This window comes from Lepus europaeus, chromosome 10 (genome assembly GCF_033115175.1).
Source record: "Lepus europaeus isolate LE1 chromosome 10, mLepTim1.pri, whole genome shotgun sequence".
In the NCBI taxonomy this organism is placed as follows: domain Eukaryota; kingdom Metazoa; phylum Chordata; class Mammalia; order Lagomorpha; family Leporidae; genus Lepus; species Lepus europaeus.
In genome coordinates, this window is record NC_084836.1 from 116,003,481 (window position 1) to 116,022,238 (window position 18,758).

The window sequence follows — 18,758 nt, forward strand, 5'->3', positions numbered from 1 at the left end:
TGTGTTTGGCTTTATTTTTTCATAAAAAGGCTTTTTAACCCCAGAATATATGTGCAGCATTTCCTAAATGTTAGCCATAACCATGTTAGCTTTCTGAGCATGGCCATTCTTCATAGTTAATAATTTCTCTAGGTCAAGTGAATTTTTTTAATGTAATGGAATTTGAACCAACAGAATTCAACAATTTTTATTTTTTCTTCAGCATTGATTGAAAGTATTTTCATATAAAACTTTCTAAACAGGGACTAGTGCTGTGGCACAGGGGGTAAAGTCATCGCCTACAACGCTGGCATCCCACATGGGCATCCCACATGGGCGCTGGTTCGAGTCCCGGCTGCTCCACTTTTGGTCCAGCTCTCTGCTGTGGCCTGAGAAAGCAGTAGAAGACGGCACAAGTGCTTGGGCCCCTGCACCCGTGTGGGAGACCCAGAAGAAGTTCCTGGCTTCAGCGTGGCCCAACCCCAGCTGCTGCAGCCATCTGGGAAGTGAGGTAGCCAATGGGGAACAGAAAGTTCTAAAGCAGAGATCACCACGGGCACTCACAGACCAGAGCCGCTGCCGAGGAGCCCGGACTTCCCTCCCCAGCCCCATCCCCGGCCCTTACGTGGCCCTCATGTTGTTCTTAGGCTCCAGCGGGATCTCCAGGACTTTGGTGTTGCCCACGATCTTCTCGTAGCTGGTGGTGGTGACGGTTTTCCCCGTGATCCGGTGCACCTGGTAGAAGGCGTGCGGCTTGAGAATGCGCTCGTCGGCCGTCCCGATGAAGATCTGCAGCCCCAGGGGCTTGTTCTCCATGTAGCCATGCAGCTGCGGGGACAAGACAGCAGAGTGGTGCACATGCAGGGCGACATACACGCCGCGCGCGGGCAGCAGCCAGGGCACGGCCGCCGTACTGTCCGGAGGAGGCCGTGATGGCCGGCCAGAGGCACTGCCCTGGTAAGTTACAGGGATCCCTGCTGAAAACAGGTTATTCAGCAGCCGTGGGAAGGAATGCCGTAGATCAGAACGGCACTCATGGAGAAAGAGCTAGAAGTGATGAGGCTGGGTACCAGCCAGGATGGAAAGGACAAACTCAGAACTCAGCAACGGCCGCCCAGGACGAGAGGAAGGAAGAATTTCCTTCTTAAAGGACAATCAGCTGACAAAGAAAGTTTGAGTTTAAAATAAAAAAATAAATACATCATCTGAGTCAAGACAACCAAAGACCAGAGGAAAACATGGGCCACATCTCGACAGGTAAAAGACAAACCAAGAAAAGCACCTCCAGGCGAGTGAGGGGGAGACAAGAGGCCCGGCCACCCCACTCGAGATCGAGCCTCCACGCCCAGCGCTCTCCTGATGCTCATACCCGAGTCTTCCTCACAACTAAACTGTCCCCTCTTAGAAGGTAGGGGTGCTTGTCTATTTCACTGGTCACACAGTCTCCAGCAGCTGGACTGATGCCTGGCAGGTGGTGGTCATTCGAGGATATTGTTTGCTGAATGAATTAATAAAGTCATCCAACAGAAAAATGGGCAAGACATTTGAACAGGTGATTGAGAGAAAAATCACAGATCACCACTACAGAAAATATTTTCAGTTTGACTTCTAAACAGAAAAATTCAAATTACACAGATATGAAACAGAAGTTCTCACCCATCAGATGGACACTCATTTTAAGATAGAGGTCTATGAACTGGCCCAGAATGATCTAGAACACAGAAAAGCACTGTGTAGGAAACTACACGCAGCATGAGGAGGCAACTTATAAACAATAAGAATACTTTCCATCCATCCACTGACACATACTTATATGCAACAGGAAAAGGTGTGGAAGGATGTGCTCCAAACTGACAACATAAGGATCGCCTCTAGGGATGGAGGAGCAGCTCCAGATTGAGAAGGTGGTCAAAGAGCACTGTGAGTTTGCAACCCATGGGGAATTTAATACTGGTATTGAAAATACACATTTAGGGAGCCAGCACTAGGGAGCAGTGGGCTAAGCCTCTGCCTGTGGCACTGGCATCCCATAAGGGCACAGGTTCGTGTCCCAGCTGCTCCACTCCTGATCCACCCTCTGCTATGGCCTGGAAAAGCAGTGGAAGATGGCCCAAGTGCTTGGGACCCTGCACCCATGTGGGAGACCTGGAAGAAGCTCCTGGCTTTGGATCAGCTCAGTTCTGGCCATTGCGGCCATTTAGGGGGTAAACCAGGGGATGGAAGATCTTTTTGTCTCTCACCCTCTGCCTATAACTTTACATCTCAAGTAAATAAATTCTTTTTAAAAAATACACATTTAGAGGTGGGCATTTTGGTCCAACAGGTAAAGCCACCGTCTGAGATGCCCACAGCCCATATCAAAGTGCCTGGGAGCAAATCCCGCCTCCGTTTCTGATCCAGCTTCCTGCTACTGCAGCTCAGAGGCAGCAGGTGACGGCCCCAGGACTCGGATCCCTGCACCCATATGAGAAACCAGGATGGAGTTCCTGGCTCCTGGCTTTGGCCTGGCCCAGCCCTGGATGCTGTCACATTTGGGGAGTGAACCAATGGATGAGAGATATTCATTAATTTTTAAAACTTAAAAAATAGGCTGGCGCCATGGCTTAACAGGCTAATCCTCCGCCTTGCGGCGCCGGCACACCAGGTTCTAGTCCTGGTTGGGGCGCCATTCTATCCCGGTTGCCCCTCTTCCAGGCCAGCTCTCTGCTATGGCCCAGGAAGGCAGTGGAGGATGGCCCAAGTGCTTGGGCCCTGCACCCGCATGGGAGACCAGGAGAAGCACCTGGCTCCTGTCTTCGGATCAGCGCAATGCGCCGGCCGCAGCAGCCATTGGAGGGTGAACCAACGGCAAAAAGGAAGACCTTTCTCTCTGTCTCTCTCTCTCACTATCCACTCTGCCTGTTAAAAAAAAAAAAAAAAACTTAAAAAATAAAAATACTCATTTATATAACAAAAGACAAAAGGGTGCTGAGATTGGATGATTGGCTCCTCTCTCGTCACTCCCCAGTGAAGACCCACCCGCAATTCATGTCCCCTCTCCAGTGCCTCCACCCTCTCTCTGCCGACAGAGGGGAGCCGTAACCGGTGAACACTCACCAAGATCTCCCCCAACTCTGCAGCTCGACCTCAGCGGGCTCTGCTGCCACGCTGGATCTGATACAGGAGCTACCAGACACACGACTGCATTCCTTAGACCAAGGGAATTGAAAACACCACTTCCCAGCTGTGCTAGCCGCATGTCGCGAGGGGCTACCATGAGCAGCAGCACCTGTCCATCATCGCAGAGCCTTCCACGGGACAAGGCTGGTCTGGGGCGATGGGGCCCGTGTCCCCTTCTAGAAACTCTGCAGAGAGAGAGGCTGGCCGTGGGGCGGGCGTTCACAGTTTCACCATCTGCCAGGCTGACACCCACGACATTTGCCTAAGTTTCTGATACACACCCAGGCGACAGCCTTGGGCAAAGGTGGGAACCCAAGTCAGAGCAGCCCCACTCTCGGTGACAAGAATCAAAGGAGAAAGGGATTTTCTTGGTGCTGGTTCTGCTTTGTATTCAGACCCACATCTCCTCTCCTGGGTCGAGCAGGAGGAGGTGGAGAACACGGGTTCACAGAGCACGGAGAGGCAGCGCGGGCAGGGGAGAGAGCGAGCCCATACCCTGAGCTGCTTCCTTCTCCCCAACAGCCGGGCAGAAATGGCAAGTGGGGCAGACGCCTGGCTACCAGCCAGGGAACATGAGCAGAGGAGGCCGATCACACCCCCAGAGCTCGACCTGAACCCCACCCCTGCTGGCCTCTCCCTGGACGCACGGTCTGAGCTTCCATCTGCTCTCACGGCCGCACCCTTCAGCTTCCCGGTCTTCACAGAGCAGCTCAACCACCTCGCAACCATGCACACCAGATCTGGAACTAACTCCCTTGCTCACAACCCTCCAAAGGCTTCCGGGAGCCTCGGAATAAAATCTGGACTTGGGGCCGTGGCCTAGGAGCCCAGCCCCCGCCTGCTTCTCTCTCTACCCTGTGAAGCTCCGGCCCACACCAGCGCTGCTTCTGTTCCCAGAATGCACCAAGCTCTTCTGACCTCAGGCCCTTTGCACAGATCGTCGCTTCTGTCTGCAAGACTCTCAGGAGTATATGTACTCTTCCGACCGTCAGGGTTTTCCCTGAGTGCACTCTTTGCACGCCCTGTGTCTCAGCCTTGCGAGAACCAGCTGCGAAACACTCAGGCGTCTTATGAGCCAGCTGACACTTTGGTCCCTCTGCCATGACCACTGCCAGCCGTGGTGGGAATATCGGTGTCCCCCGCTGGATGCTGAGCTCCTACGAGCACACCTCTGGGACAACTGACCCATCGCCATCGGAAACCTCCTTGCTGTGTAACTGCTTCTCTGATCAGTACCTCTCCCAAGCGAACACAGACTCCCCGACAGTGGGAGCCACGTGCGCCGTGCTCAGTGAACACCTCTTCAGTCAACAACACCGCAGCAGCAGCAGCACAAGCCTCCCTCCTGCCAAGTGCTGCAGGAACACATCACAACAATTCTACGTCGGAGGGGCCTCCTCTTACTCCCACTATACAGATGAACAAACTGAGGGCTGCAAAACCCAGGCAACTTGTCCCACCCAGGACCCAGCAAGGAAGGGGACCCTGACTCTCAGGCTCCACGCCCACGCCCGGATCCACCACCCTCCCCACGCCTCAGGGTCTGCTGGACTCACAGCTGCTCTCCGACCACGACAGGTGCTCAAAGAAAACCTCCACGCATGCTGAACTCTAAGAGCCCTGGCTGCGGGGGAGGGTGGAGGAGGTGGGGGAGAGAAAGGAAAAGAGGAAAGCAACCAAAACAAACCAAAACGGCTGCTCCGTAAGAGAAAAACCCTCTAGGAAAGTCCGGAGCAGCCCTCTGGGTTCAAGGGCAGTCCCTGGTTGCACTGGCCGCGCTCACCATCGGAGCACCTGGACAACCTCGCCCCTTCCTCTCCCCAGGCAATGCCAGGGAGGGGTGCGGCGCAGCAGAGAGAAGCGCCTTTGTCGCTGTGGGTCAGAGGACACTGAAGTTCCTCCGCTCTGCTGCTCCTTGAAGATTTATTAGGGCTGCTGTTGTAGCACAGTGGGTAAAGCCATCGCCTGCAGCGTCAGCATCCAGTATGGGCACCAGTTCAAGTCCCGGGCATACCCAGGAGGCTCTGCTTCCTGCGGCCAACAGAGCCACTGTGTTCCCCAGACAGTGGACGAGGTCCCGGGGCCTCTCTAGGGGGCACCGAGCAGAGGTGCCCGGGCCCCACGCTGCAGCCTGACGCTGCACCCTGTCTGGCAGAGCCCCGTGAGCAACGGCGGCCCTGGGGGGAGGTGTCCCCGGCCGGCTCAGCTCCCTCTCCTTACGGGGTACAACAGGCGAGGGTTGGACATGTGTTGACCTTGGAGAGATTAAATCAGGCTCAGGGACAACCCACTGCTGCGGGGACTTATCGAAGTCAAAGCGGTCGGGCAGTTTCGACTGAGCGCCATCGCGAGGCAGGGGAGCCGCGAGAGGAAGCATCGTAAGTGGGGACGCCCGTCCTCTCAGCCGCGCCCTGGGTCCGCGATATGGGGCTGACTTTCTGGTGCGATGTGCCAGGCAAACTCTCTCGAATTTTCCCAAAATCAAACTCGGACCATCTTAAGAAATTTTTTTTTGTAGAATTTAGAATATTAGGAAATTAGTCTCACCCTCAAAGAAGAGAAAAGTCCCCGGGGAACTCTTTCAGGGTCATTCCCGCAGGCCACGTGGCTCGTGGGGAGAGGTGGGTTCACGCACACAGGAGCACGCACACGCATGTGCACACATGCGCACACATCTCAGACTTGGCCTTCCTGGGGACAAAAGTCACGGCAGGTACCTGCACCCCAGTCCCACCCCTCACACACACACCAGGCCGAGCCTGCCCACCATCTGCCGTCTCACACATCGCCCAATGCCGGTGACGACAACGCCAGCAGAAACCCCAATTCCTGACGGCCCCCTCTGCCGCCCCCACACTGGATCCCCCGCACGCACCCATCGAATCTTCCATCGTTCCACCCGCCTGCCTCATCACAGGGGCTCTGCCTCCGGCCCCCTCCCCACTCCAGCTGCTCCTCTGCTCGCACCCCCCCCTCCCCCGCCCCAACCCCCACCCTCACACCTTGCTCAGCCCAAAACGCCAAAAGTCCTTAACCTGACCCAGAAGACCCTACGTCTCTCTCCCTCCCATCCTGCCTTCCTTCCTCAATGTCTCCAGTGTCTTCACAGGAGCTAGGCACGCGCCAGGTGAGGTACCCCCTCCACACCCCTCTCTAGGTCCACAGAGCTCGTCCCTGTCTTCACGCAAACCTGTCCTCTGGGGACCCCCATCAGGGAGAGACCCCGCCCCAGACCGCTCCACCCAGGGCAGCACCCACAGCTTCCCACCCTGCACTCCTCCTGCGCCATCCACCTGTCGTCCAGCACATGTCGCAGTGGATGCTTGTCTGCCTCCCTCACGGGGACATGGGCCCTGGGGGACAGCAATGCACCTGCCTTGTTCACTGTGGTGAGAACCCCACACACATGTATGTGGTGTGAGCACCCCCAGGAGGGTGGTGTGCTCGGGGGGACCAGGGTGAGCGGCTTTCTTCTCTGCAGATGCACCCCTTGCCCCTGAGAGCTGCGATGCCACCCGGCCACCTGGGCCAGCAGTGACCACTGCGCCCCAGGGCAGTCTCGCTGGGCCTGGACAGGACTCGCCGGGTCAGACACGTGGTAACCAGGCTGCCCTGTTCCCAGCAGAGGGGACGCACTCCAGGGCACGAGGAAAAGGGGCGCGTGGATCTGCTTTGCCATCCGCACTGGGATGCCACCAGCCGGAGGCGCCTGGGCTCCAGCCAGAGAGCCCCAGCGAGAGCTGTGCACGGAGAGGGGCACGTTTTGCAGTCATGCGGGGAACTGTCAAAAGAGAATGAAGTGTTTTGCACAAACTTGAAAACACCACCAGTCCGTTCCTCTCAGCATTCTAAATTAGGAATCGAGTCATTCTCCATCTCTCACATCCCTGGGAATTAAAAGCAGACGCTTCTACCGCACAGCAAGCACGCGCTCCGGAGAGGCCTGATGCCCCAAACATGCTAGATTTGTTTCCAATTACCATGGCCGTGCTGGAAACCCCAAGGAAGCCCTGGGCACGGCCCAGCAGCCCAGTGGGGTTCAGGACCCGATGCAGCACCCCCAGGCACCCAACCACAGCTCCCCAGAGGTCCTGGAGGAAGGAAACGAGGTCATCTGACCCCTTCCCTTGTGGCTGGAGCCAGCGACTTTCTCTGCTCTCGGGCTTCAGCCTCTGGACAACCCGGCCAGAGCACCAGCTGCTGGGGCCCGGGCAGGCACGGCTGAGTCACTCGGGACAGGAGGCAGGAAGTCCCGGCCGGCGGCACGCACACCTCCTCCCCGTCAGCCTTTGGCTGGGGCCGCCTTTGTCTTGCTTAGTTCTGAAGAAGCCACAGGAGCGCTCAAGTCTTCTCTGTGCGCTCTCCTGGCACAGAGACGGCACAAGGCACGGCCAAGACATCCTAGCAAGGCCGGCGCTGTGGTGTAGCAGGCTAAACCTCCACCTGCGGTGCCGGCATCCCACACGGGCAGCAGTTCAGACCCAACTGCTCCACTTCCCATCCCTGTTAATGCATCTGGGAAAGCAGTGGAAGATGGCCCAAGTGCTTGGGCCCCTGCACCTGCATGGGAGACCTGGCAGAAGCTCCTGGCTCCTGGCTTCAGCCTGCCTAGCCCCAGCCATTGTGGCCATTTGGGGAGTGAACCATTGGATGGAAGACCTCTCTCTCCATCTCTCCCTCCATCTGTCTATAACTCTATCTCTCAAATAAATAAATAAAATCTTTACCAAAAAAAAAAAAAAGCCAAGTTTATCCTGACTTCAGGACCTTTGCACGTGCTGTTCCCATGGGCTAGAATTTCCTCCCGGAGTCCTCCCATGGTCCACGTCTAAATGCAGGGCCTTCTCCGGGTGTCCTGGCTGAAGCAGAGCCCTCCAGCCTCACTCGGCGACCCTCCTGGTCAGGGTACGGCCTCATCACTGGTGCACTTTTTCCCCACCCCTGGAACGGAAGTGCGGCCGTCACTGTGCTCCAGCACCTTCCACAGTGGCTGGCGGACAGGAGATGTTCAATAAATATTTGCCGACTAAACAAATGGGGAGAGTCTCAGGTTCCGACAGGGTCAACATGTCGCCGTGACTCATCCCCGGCCCCCGAGAAAGGAGGCTTGTTCATGTCTGGGGAAGCCCTGGGCCTGCAGTCGCTGCCCGCGCTCGCCGCCGTCCGAGCCAGGCTGCAGGAATGTGTCTCCCGTGAAAGGGACCAGTGAGCCCCGGCCAACAGGGCTGGAAAAAAGTTGAGCATCCCGGGACTGAGTCGAGAGTATGGCGACTTGGCAGCCGTGTGGAGACGAGGGAGAAGTGAGGCACCAGTGACATCCACCCCCCGCGGCTCCAGGGTTCTCCTGGAGACCAGTCGCCCAGGGCACAGGGCAAAGGCATCCTTTGCAAGCCCTTCCCTGGGGGTCTCTCACTCAGGGCGCTAGCCGGGCATGGGAGCACAAACATCCACCATGTGTCCAGTCTCCCCCAGCTCAGGGAGATGGGGAAGGGGAGAGGATGGAACTCGTAGGAGGGAGCAACTGGGGAGCCAAGGGAGCTTACAGAGACCTCACAGGATCATGTGCCCCAATGGAACCCGGCACTGCAGCCTGCCGGAGGCCCCAAGGACACCGGGGCTGTCACCCAGCACCAGCCCCAGGACAGACCCCTCGGGACGCTGCCGGACCCCCTGCTGTGCAGCTCAGCTTCCCTAAGTGACCCCCCGGGGTGGGGGGGACGGATGCCACTCCCCTCTCACTGCTGCTTAGATGGGGGAAACAGAGATGCCTGGCTCGGGAGTGGAGGGCCGTTCCCGCCACGTCCCCGCCCCAGCCCCCAGCCCAGCCCGAAGGCTGCGCAGGTCTCCCTGGACCCAGACCAAAAATTCTGAGTCACTTTTGCCACGAGGTGGGAAACGGGAGAAGGCAGACGCGGCGCGGACCTTTCCGCGCACTATTTTGGGATTTTAAGATCCAATTTCTTGGGTTTCAAAGCGGGGGATTTTGCAGGGCTCTCTGCCCGACTCCGGGGCTCTGAGCACGGCCAGACGGCGCTGGGACGGCCCGCGTCCTGACCTGGGGCGGGCCGGGCCCTGGCCGAGCCGCAGACGGCAGCACGCGGGAACAAGGAGCCCGTTCTTGTGCGGACGCGGCGGGCCCGGCTTCCACAAACACGGAGCTCGCGGCCCAGCCAGCCTGACTCACGGCGGCTCCCGGCTCCGCGTCCACTCAGCAGGGTGGCCCTCGGGGACACCGCCAGCTGCCCCACAGCCTCATCAGTGCCGCCCTAGGCGACAGTGACTCTGTCCCCCTGCGCCGCTCGGACCCAATTCCTGCTGCTGGACGTGAGACAGCGTGCTCACCGCTCTGCAGCCGGGAAGCCCACGGCCTGGTCGGGGTGCCTCCTCTGGGCGGCCCTTCCCACCACAGGTCCATGGAGGGGCGGGAGGAGAGGTCAACCTCAGCCTGTTCCCAGGAGCCCCCCTCCCACAGTAATGACCAGCCCCCAGACCTAATCACCTCTTAAAGGGACAGCTCTCACCACAGATGCAGGGGTGACCTCGTGGCTCAGCTGCCTGCACCGTGGCATCCCGCAGCAGGACGCTGGTTCCACTCCCGGCTCCTCTGCTTCCGACCAGAGTCCCCGGGCCCCTGCACCCATGGGGGAGACCCGGATGGAGTTCCCGACTCCTGGTTTCTGCCTGGCCCAGCCCTGGCTACTACAGGCGTTTGAGGAGTGAACCAATGAATGGAAGGTATCTCTCTCTCGCTTGTTCACTCTCACCCTATCTCTCTCTGCCACTCTGCTTTTCAGATAAATTAATAATAATAATAATAATAACCCCACCACTTTTGCATTGGGTATTCCGTGTGCAGCGTGAGCACTGGGGGACGCATGGAAACCATCGCAGACGGCTTAAGGGGGAAGAGACCAGAAATCAGGAGTCCCCAGCCTCGCCTCTGTCACCGCTGGCTGATGGCTGGCATGGGGGCCACGTTCTCCCTGTGCATTGTGGGATGTCTACCAGCATCCCTGGCCACCAACCGGCCCAGTCCAGGGGCCAGCCATCCCCACAGCGGGGAGAGCCACTGGGACACCACGTGAGCCTGTGTGCAGGGACCCGGCCCTCGTCCCATCACGTGACGGGCTCCCGGCAGCTCCTCAGAGCCCACCCCTCAACACCTCCCGCCTGGCCGGCTGCACCCACCCCTCACTGATCTCTCCGCCCACCCTAAAAGGTTCAAGAATCAGATCCCATCTCTCCCACACATAAACGGACTGGTGGTGGCTTTCTGGTGCAGAGAACCGAGTCAAAGCCTGGGGCCTGCCCAGTCCCAGGGCACCCGATTCCCTCCTCTCTCTCGGCTTCTCTCCGACGTGGCTCGCCTTGTCCACTGCAGTCACACTCACACCCCTGTCATCATCAGGAGCTGAGCCCACCTGCCTCAGGGCCTTTGCACTTGCTCTTCTAGCTGTGAGGCTCCTCCCAGGTTCTCACCTCTCTGGCTCCTTAAAATCACTTGAAAATCAACGTAAATGAACTCACCCTGGAGAGGACCCCCGACGGACACCAGAAGTGACAGGCAGTCCGCACCTTCTCAGTACTCTACGGTGAGCGCATCTCACCTTCATTATAAGAAAACAACTTGCCGGAAAGCCCTAATAGGCACCAGGAGCCCTGTGCCCTGAGGCCCCGCCCCGCCTCTGCAGCTCCCTGGAAGCCATTCTTTCCAGAAAGTTCTGAAGGCTTAGGGTGCCCACGGGACTTTATAGACGAGGAAGACAAGGGCAGGTTCCCTTGCTCTTTGACTCTAGATAAAGCACCTACTGTGTGCTGGCCACGGTGCTCTGGGCACTGAGACACGCGGGGCTGGCTGCAGGGGGGGCTGGCGTTCTGTGTCGGGGTACAGGCACTCAACAGAGGATTGCTGGGGTCCCCAGGGACCATGGCAGGGCACCCCCTGAACTCTCCCATCTCCCTGTCACCAGGACAGGCTTAATGCCCACCTCTGGACCACAGGCCGTGGGAAATCAGATACATTTCAAGGGCAGGTGCCGTGTGCAGCAGCCTACACCACCTCCTGGGACACCCGCGTCCCATCTCAGGAGCGCCTGGTTCAAGTCCCGGCCGCTCCGCTTCCGATGCAGCTTCCTGCTCATGTGCCCAGAAAGCAGCAGAGGTATCTGGGTCCCTGCTACCCACGTGGGAGACCTGAACTGAGTTCCAGGCTCTTGGCTTTGGGCTAAGCCATCACCTGCGACGCCAGCATCCCACGGGACGCCAGCATCCCACGGGACGCCAGCATCCCACATGGGCTCCTGTTCACATCCTGGCTGCTCCACTTCCGCTCCAGCTCCCTGCTGTTGCACCTGGGGAAGCAGCAGAGGACGGCCCAGTGCTTGGGCCCCTGCACCCACGTGGGAGACCCGGATGGAGTTTCAGGCTCCTGGCTTTGGTCTGGCCCAGCCCGGCCATTGCGACCATTTGGGGGGTAAACTAGAAGATGTAAGACCTTGCGCACGCTCTCTCTCTCTCTCTCTCTAACTCTGAAGCAAACAGCCACGTTACTAAGTTTGGCCAAGGAGATCTAAGCAGAAATCTACGGAGTTGCAGGAGGGTTCCTGATGCGAACAGGCTGAGCCAGGAAGCAGGCTCCTTTTGCCCTGTGTCCCTTCCGCTTTGGGATTCCACCGTGTGGAATACAGGTGTGAGAGCTGCAGCCCCAGCAACCATGTTGGACCATGAGGGGACCCCAACAGAATAGGAACTGGGTAGGAGCCCAGATTCCTGCTGACGTCACAGCACTCCCGTCTACTCTCTCCAGGAGATAAAACCTCTCGGGTGCCCGAGCAATCGTTATTTTGGGATTTCTGTCAGATGCAGCTTAGCCCATCAGAAAGGCCCCGGCTGTGACCTCAGGCGCCCGGGGCCTCTGCACCTCGGGGGCCGCAGCTCAGACAAACTCTCCGGCGAGCACGTCTGCTTCCCAAAGGCTCCATGGAGAACCGCGTCTGGGAGAAGCCGGAAGGGAGAGGGAGTGCGACAAGAGCTGCCCTGGACACGAGGTCAGAGGCGCGGGTGGGCGCTCAGACACAGCCCGCGGCCACACCCGGGCCGCCCGCCTCCTCTGGCCTCACACCCCGCAGCTGCTCCCAGGAGGGCGGGCAGCGGGGCTGCCGCGCGGGGATGGCGAGCGCACGCTAGAAATAAAACTCTGCTTACTTTCTGTCTGGTTCCCGAACTGCTTTTTCCTGCATCGGAGGTGCCAGGCCTGGCAGCTCCGTACGAACCTTCAATTCGAGTCAACAAATATTTGTTGAGCGCTGCCTATGTGCCCAAGGAGCCGCGCTAGGGGACACGTGTGCGGCAGGGGCGCGATCACGCACCAGCAGCGCCCCGCAGTCTGCCCGGGACCGGGCGCTGCTCTGAGCACCGCTGTCCCCCGCCCCTAGAGCTTAGGCAACCGGTTCAAGGTCACACAGCCTTGTGCCGTGGGCAGAAGAAAGCACCGCCCCCAAACGGCCCCAACAGCGACCCCCAAATCTCAGCGGCTCTCCCGCCGGCGAGTCCCCACTACATCTTTCTCTTTATAACATACTTTGCGCCTTTACTCAGAGAGACCTGTTACAGAAGCAGCTTTCTAACACGACCACACAGGGGAACAGGGTGACCAGGGGACCCCAGAGGCGTGCAGAGACACCAGAACACGGAGGCGCCGCTATGGCCACCGCAAACATGAGACAGGCAGATGGAGTCACACGGAATTCACCCACGGCCCTGTCCCCAGGGAGGCCGAGGGGTGGGGTGGGGGGAGCCCCGGGGTGGGATGGGTTAAGGAAACACCGAGGTCAGTGCCCACACAGGTGCCCAGCAAACCTTGGCTGAAGGGTTTGCACAGGCCTGCACGAGGACAGAGACCCAGAGACCCAGGCGGCGACCCAGAGACCCAGGCGGCGACCCCATGTTCAGAGAATTCAGCAGTCTCAGGGCGGGCGCGGGGCGGGCAGTTCCAAGCCCGACGCCCACTCCTGCGTGCCTGGGTCTGCGTCCCAGCCTGGGCTCGGGGCTCCGGGCTCCTGCTCACGCCCCACCCCCCAAGGCAGCAGCTGATGGCCTAAGCAGCTGGGCTCCTGGCTCCCGTGTGGGAGACCCTGATGGAGCTCCTGACTCCTGGCTGCTGTGGCTGCTCGAGGCATTTGCAGAGGGAACTAACGGAAGCTCTCTCTCCCTCTCTCTCTCCCTCCTTTTTCAAATAATTTTATTTTTTAAGATTCCATTTAGATATTTGAAAGCAGAACAACAGAAGGAGAAGGAAAAAGGGGAGGGAGGAAGAGATGGGGGAGGGGGAGCCAAGAGCTCCATCCTGGTCTCCCACGCAGGTGCAGGGGCCCAAGGACTTGGTCCGTCTTCTGCTGCTTTCCCAGACGCATTAGCAGGGAGCTGGACTAGAAATGGAGCAGCTGGGACTCGAACTGGGGCTGTCATATGGGATGCTGCAACCCACACAGCAGCTTAACACAGTGGGCCACAAGGTCAGGCGCAAATCATTTTTTAAAAATCAAGCAACATGGGGCCAGTGCTGTGGCATAGCGGAAAAAGCTGCCACCTGCAGTGCCGGCATCTCACATGGGTGCCGGTTCAAGTCTCGGCTGCTCTACTTCTGATCCAGCTCTCTGCCGTGGCCTGGGAAAGCTGTAGATGATGGCCCAAGTGCTTGGGACCCTGCACCCACATGGGAGACCCTGAAGAAGCTCCTGACCTCTTAACTCCGGATCAGTGCAGCTCCGGCCGTTGCAGCCAATTGGGGAGTGAACCAGCAGATGGAAGACCTCTCTGTCTCTGTCTCTGTCTCTCTCTCTCTCTCTCTGCCTCTCCTTCTCTCTGTGTGTGACTCTTTCAAATACATAAATAATTTTTAAAAAATCAAGCAATACATGAAGATGTGACGCATTTTCCTGAAACTGAAAGTAGCATCCCTGGGGCAGCCACGCCACAGCCTCTCCATTGCCCTTGCCCTGTGTGTGTGCCCACAGGGGTGCAGGGGTACAGGGGTGGGGCCCACAGATCTCCAAGGGGAAGCTTGCTCTGCGGGGTCTGCCAGGCCCAGGGGTGGGGAACGTACCCACCAAGGCCCCCGCACACAGAGCTGGGGACAGAAGTGCTGTGGCCTGCGGTGTGACCTACCACTCCACCCGACGGAGACAGGGAGCGCCAATAACCTCAGCAGCACAGACTGTAGCAAAACCCAGGACGTGTCAAGACTCGACAGTCTGCTCTCAGGAGCCCGTGCTCCTGCATGGACAGGGGTCTCTGTGCACATCTGTCTGCCCAAGCTCTCCACTCGGTCTCCCACGCACAGTGAGAACTGACCCCACACACACACACACACACACACGGCCCCAGCCCCGCTCCCCGGGCAAGGGAATGCAGATGGTGCTGTGGCCACACTGCTGCTGCTGCTGCTGTCCCCTGCACCTGCTGGCAGAGCCACAGCCATCCCTGCACGCCCGCTTCCCGGGGTCTGACCGGGGCCCGAAGACCCTGCAGGAGCCTGGCTTCCAGAAGACAGGCGGAGGAGCGTGCAGCCTGGACGGGCGTGTGTGCGTGCGTGCGTGTGGTGGGCGCTGGCAATGCCACAGGCATCCATCATCCTCGTGCTGAAAAGTGTGAAAACAAACAACAAAACCTGGCAGCTCCACGGACGCGAAGCAAGCCCCAGCCTCTCTCTGCACTTCCCCTTCCGGCGAAGATAAGGGGCCGAGGGGGCAGCGGCCGCCCACCCAGGCCCGCTCACACCAGCCACGGGCGCCCTGCCAGCGCCTCGGTGGGACGGATGGACGGGCAGGAGGCGGCCGCGGCTCCGCGCCAGGCCACTTGGCGGAGGTTGAAGGCTCACGCGAGAGCGGGGAGGAAGTGGCGCCTGTCGAGGGGCGTGATACAGCCGGGAGCTCGCCTTTCAACTGCCTCCAAGGGAGCGGCCGCCGACCCCCTCGAGGCCGGGCCGCTCCTTTCATGTCCCCCCTGGGCCCCCACCCTCACCCGGCCTAGTGCTGCAATTCACAGCTTGGGAGCAGAGTCTCAGACGGGTGCGTGCGACCGTGAGCCGGCCAGGCCAGGCACGGCAAGCCAAGTGGCTTCTGCCAAGTCACCGAAACCATCTGGGCCGGGCTGTCGCCATCAGGAAACCAGAAGAGGTCCCTAAGCAGTGGAGCCCAGCGGTTCAGGGTAGGGGGTCGGCAACCCAAGGTCAAGGCCCAACTGCGGGGCCCTCAGAGCCCCGAGTACTGGGGAGGAGTACTTAGTCACTTTGCGGAAGCACCAGCCCCCCAGACCTGGGCCAGGAGAGGCGGTGCCAGCAAACACTGCCCAGGAGGGATGACCCAGAGCGGCTGAGGGAGCTGCCCTCAGTGCCCCGCTCAGGCCGGACACAGCTAGAAATCAAACGCAAGGCCAGCGGCTTCCCCTGCCACTGTTTTCCCACTACACCGGTTCCGGTTTCCTCTCGGTTTAAAAAGCTTCCTTTCAAGGGCAAAGCGGGCACCAGCAGCGGCAGCTCGCTCACCCCTCACCGCTCCTTCTGTCTGCCTTTGTGTGGTGGCCCCAGGGCCTTTGCCCCCGCTGCTACTCCCATTCCTGAGTTCTTAGAGCAGCAGCCTGCCCTGGCCGGGCGTTGAGCACGGCTCTAGCCTGAACCCTAAGGCTAACAACCTGCAGCACGTGAGGGGGTGGGCACAGCAGCCACCGGTCCTCGAGGCCCCCGCCCCGTCATCTCACCTCCCCCGGCACGAGGGCCAGGCTGAGAAGCCAGGTTGGCCAGCAGGAGCAGGCGGACAGAAAGGGGAGTGAGGCTTGCGCCAGGAGGGACACTGGACCTGCTAAGGATCAGCCTGGCGCAGCGCCACCTCTGGGCTTCCACTTGCAAGTCTCGCGGGAGCCAGGAAAGACCAGTGCCACCAGGAGACCCACAGGCCGTCCTGACCTCGACCCCACATGGCAGTGCCCGCCTCCTGCGAGCCCTCCACGCCAGGGACAAGGCCAGCATGGCTCGCGGCGGACACACAGTCACCCGCTCAGCCTGGCGCCCCCAGCCTGCAGATGGGCCTGTGCTTAGGGAGCCTGGAGTTTGCGGGTCTGGGGCACGCGGCCTTGCTCGCTATCATAAATGTGGCGTTCAAGTTCATCACCTCCAGTGTTTGAGAGCGGGAGCAGCAGCCCAGGCCCCTGCACGGGGGAGTCCGGCACGAGTCACCACCCCTCTCACTTGACAAAAAGGCGACAGCATGGGCAGGGGTCGGACTTCGCCCTTGGAAGGATCTTTTCCATATTAAAATCAATAAAAGCACTTGCACTTGGACCCGAGAGTCAGCAGGCTCGGGGCTCATTTTCCCAAGTGTTCCCCAGAGCAGGTTCCAAACCCCAGCCTTGGGCCACCAGCAGGTCCCACAGGGGCCAGGTGATGGATGAGGACAAGCACGTGGGGCCTGAGTGGGCCTGGGTGAGCTGGGGAGCCAGGCCTGGCCTAAGGGAAGGGCTGCCCGGCCGGGGCCATGCGGAAGCAGGCCCAGGGTGGCCAGCTCTCCCCATGGTTGACAGCAGCTCAGAATTCAACGGTGTGAGAGACACCTTCTTGTTTGGAAACACTAGTGACCACGCCCACTGCTGTGGAAAACCTGGTGTGGATGGCACCGAGCTCTCCCCCTCCGCGTGCTCTGACCTCTGCACAGCCCCCACCCACTTCCTGAAGCCGGGGACATTTTCCCCTCCACATCCTGCAGCGCCCACTCAAACGTCACCTCCCCCGGGGAGCTGCCGGGATTCCCAGGGGCGGAGTGAGCAGCTGGACTCTCTCCATCACGGCACTTATCTCCCTGCTGCAGCTCTCATCTCTGTAACAGGGAAGCATCAATCACACGGGCTGGAGACATCCGGCCTGGCCTCTGCTTAGGGCTCTGTGGTCAACCTCCGTTCCCTGCCCACTTTACCAGCACAGGGGGGTCAAGTGACCTGCCCAGTGGCACACAGTAAGCAGCAGAGGCAGGATTAACACCCAGGCCATCGGCCTCCCTGCCCCCTGGGACCTCAGCCCCTACTGCACCCAACTCCGTGCAGACCGAGAGCTCCCAGGAGCCAGGGGCCATCTGCATTTCTCCTCCCAGCCGGGCACGCAGCCGGCCATGCACTGGTGGAACCTGAATCCCAGGGTGCCCGGGCGTGAGAATCCACGCTGCTCTCAGCCGCTCACCGAGGTTTTGCAGGAAGACTCAAGAGTTGATGACAAGCACCCCCCCGCCTCCCCACCGAGAAATGCCAAGTCCATCCAGCCCTCGGGGACTGTCACAAGCCAGGACTCATGCCCAGGTCCCCCCCACCGAGTCACGGCACCTGCCACTCACACTTCCCTTGATGGGGCCAATCGCCAAGGCTGTGCCCCCACACTCCTGGCTCCCCAGCCACAAGCCGGGGCTCAAAGCCAAGGAGCGCCGAGGCCAGACTGCCCGCCCCCCAGCAGAATAGAAACGCGGTAAGAAAAAGCAAGTGAGAGCCAGGGCGCTGGGTATGCACGAGACACAGAGCTCCCCTGGAGACACAGGCGGGGCCGCGTGCAAAGATTGTCCCTTTCTGCACAAGATTCTGCTACCTTTCCTCCCCTCCTCAGACCACTTGGTGGAGACCCCTCGCAGGCACGAAAGCCCCTCCCTGCCCCTCACGGCTTAGCCCCCTCCCCTGGTGCTGGGCGAGCACCCCCTGGGCTCCTGCAGGGGCAGCTGGGAGGAGGGGTGGCGGGTGCAGGAAGGCCGTGGGGCGCCATCCCCACAGGGGAGGCACGCTCTGCACACAATTGACAAGCCTGCTGCCTTGTTCGCAGGCGCGCCCAGGACCCCCGGGCCCAGCGCAGCCCTGAAAGCCTCGGTTCAAGGTTAAAGTTGGACACACGCAAGGCTCAAGCCCCCAGGGAGCCCGGAGCTCAGCAACAAGGCTCTCTTTGACTGAAAACCACAGGGGAACACCCACAGCCTGCTTCTTGATTAAAAAAGGAAAGTGAAAAATAAGAGTTTTTTTTTTTTTTTTTTTTTTTTGCCCCTTCTTCTGAATCATTAGAAAACTAACTTACACCCCTTCCACCAAGTCACGGCTTCCGTGTGCCCCAGGGCGGCCCGAGTCCTGCCGGCCATGGACGCGAGGGCTGGTGCACTGAACCGGGGTCTCAGAACCACTGTCACTTCCTCCCTCCGCCTCCCCCGACACGGGAAAGCCACCAAGGAGCCACCCGCCACAGCACATCCATCCCCCGGGCCCCCAAGAGGCAGCCAGCTAACCGACTCCCCCAAGGAACGGGGTTGGGGGGGCTGTGCACACAGCAAAGCGCCTACTGTGTGACAGGCACCGCATTTGGGGCTGGGGACCGCACGCCGACAGAGATGATGAACAGATGGGGGCACGGGGTGGACGAACAGGTGAGCGGACAGCAGAGAGGAAGGAAGGAGGTGGCCTGAGGCTGTGCCACAAGGAGGGCCAGAGGGCGGCAGGGGAGGGGTGGCTCTTTTCACAGACATCAGGGGAAGCGTCTGAGGAGGTGACAACTGAGCTGACCCTCGAGGGAGGCGGGGAAAAGAGCCATGTGGTTAGCCAGGGGAACT

At 59.7% G+C, this 18,758-nt stretch overlaps 1 protein-coding gene across 1 annotated transcript in view; it reads right to left on the bottom strand.

The window, feature by feature from the left end:
- Nucleotides 1-18,758, bottom strand: part of NFATC2 (nuclear factor of activated T cells 2) — a 119,479-nt gene that overhangs the window by 64,781 nt on the left and 35,940 nt on the right. Inside the window, exon 4 of the mRNA XM_062204365.1 lies at nucleotides 605-807. Within this exon, the coding sequence (XP_062060349.1) occupies nucleotides 605-807 (203 nt within the window). The remainder of the gene's footprint in view (nucleotides 1-604; nucleotides 808-18,758) is intronic.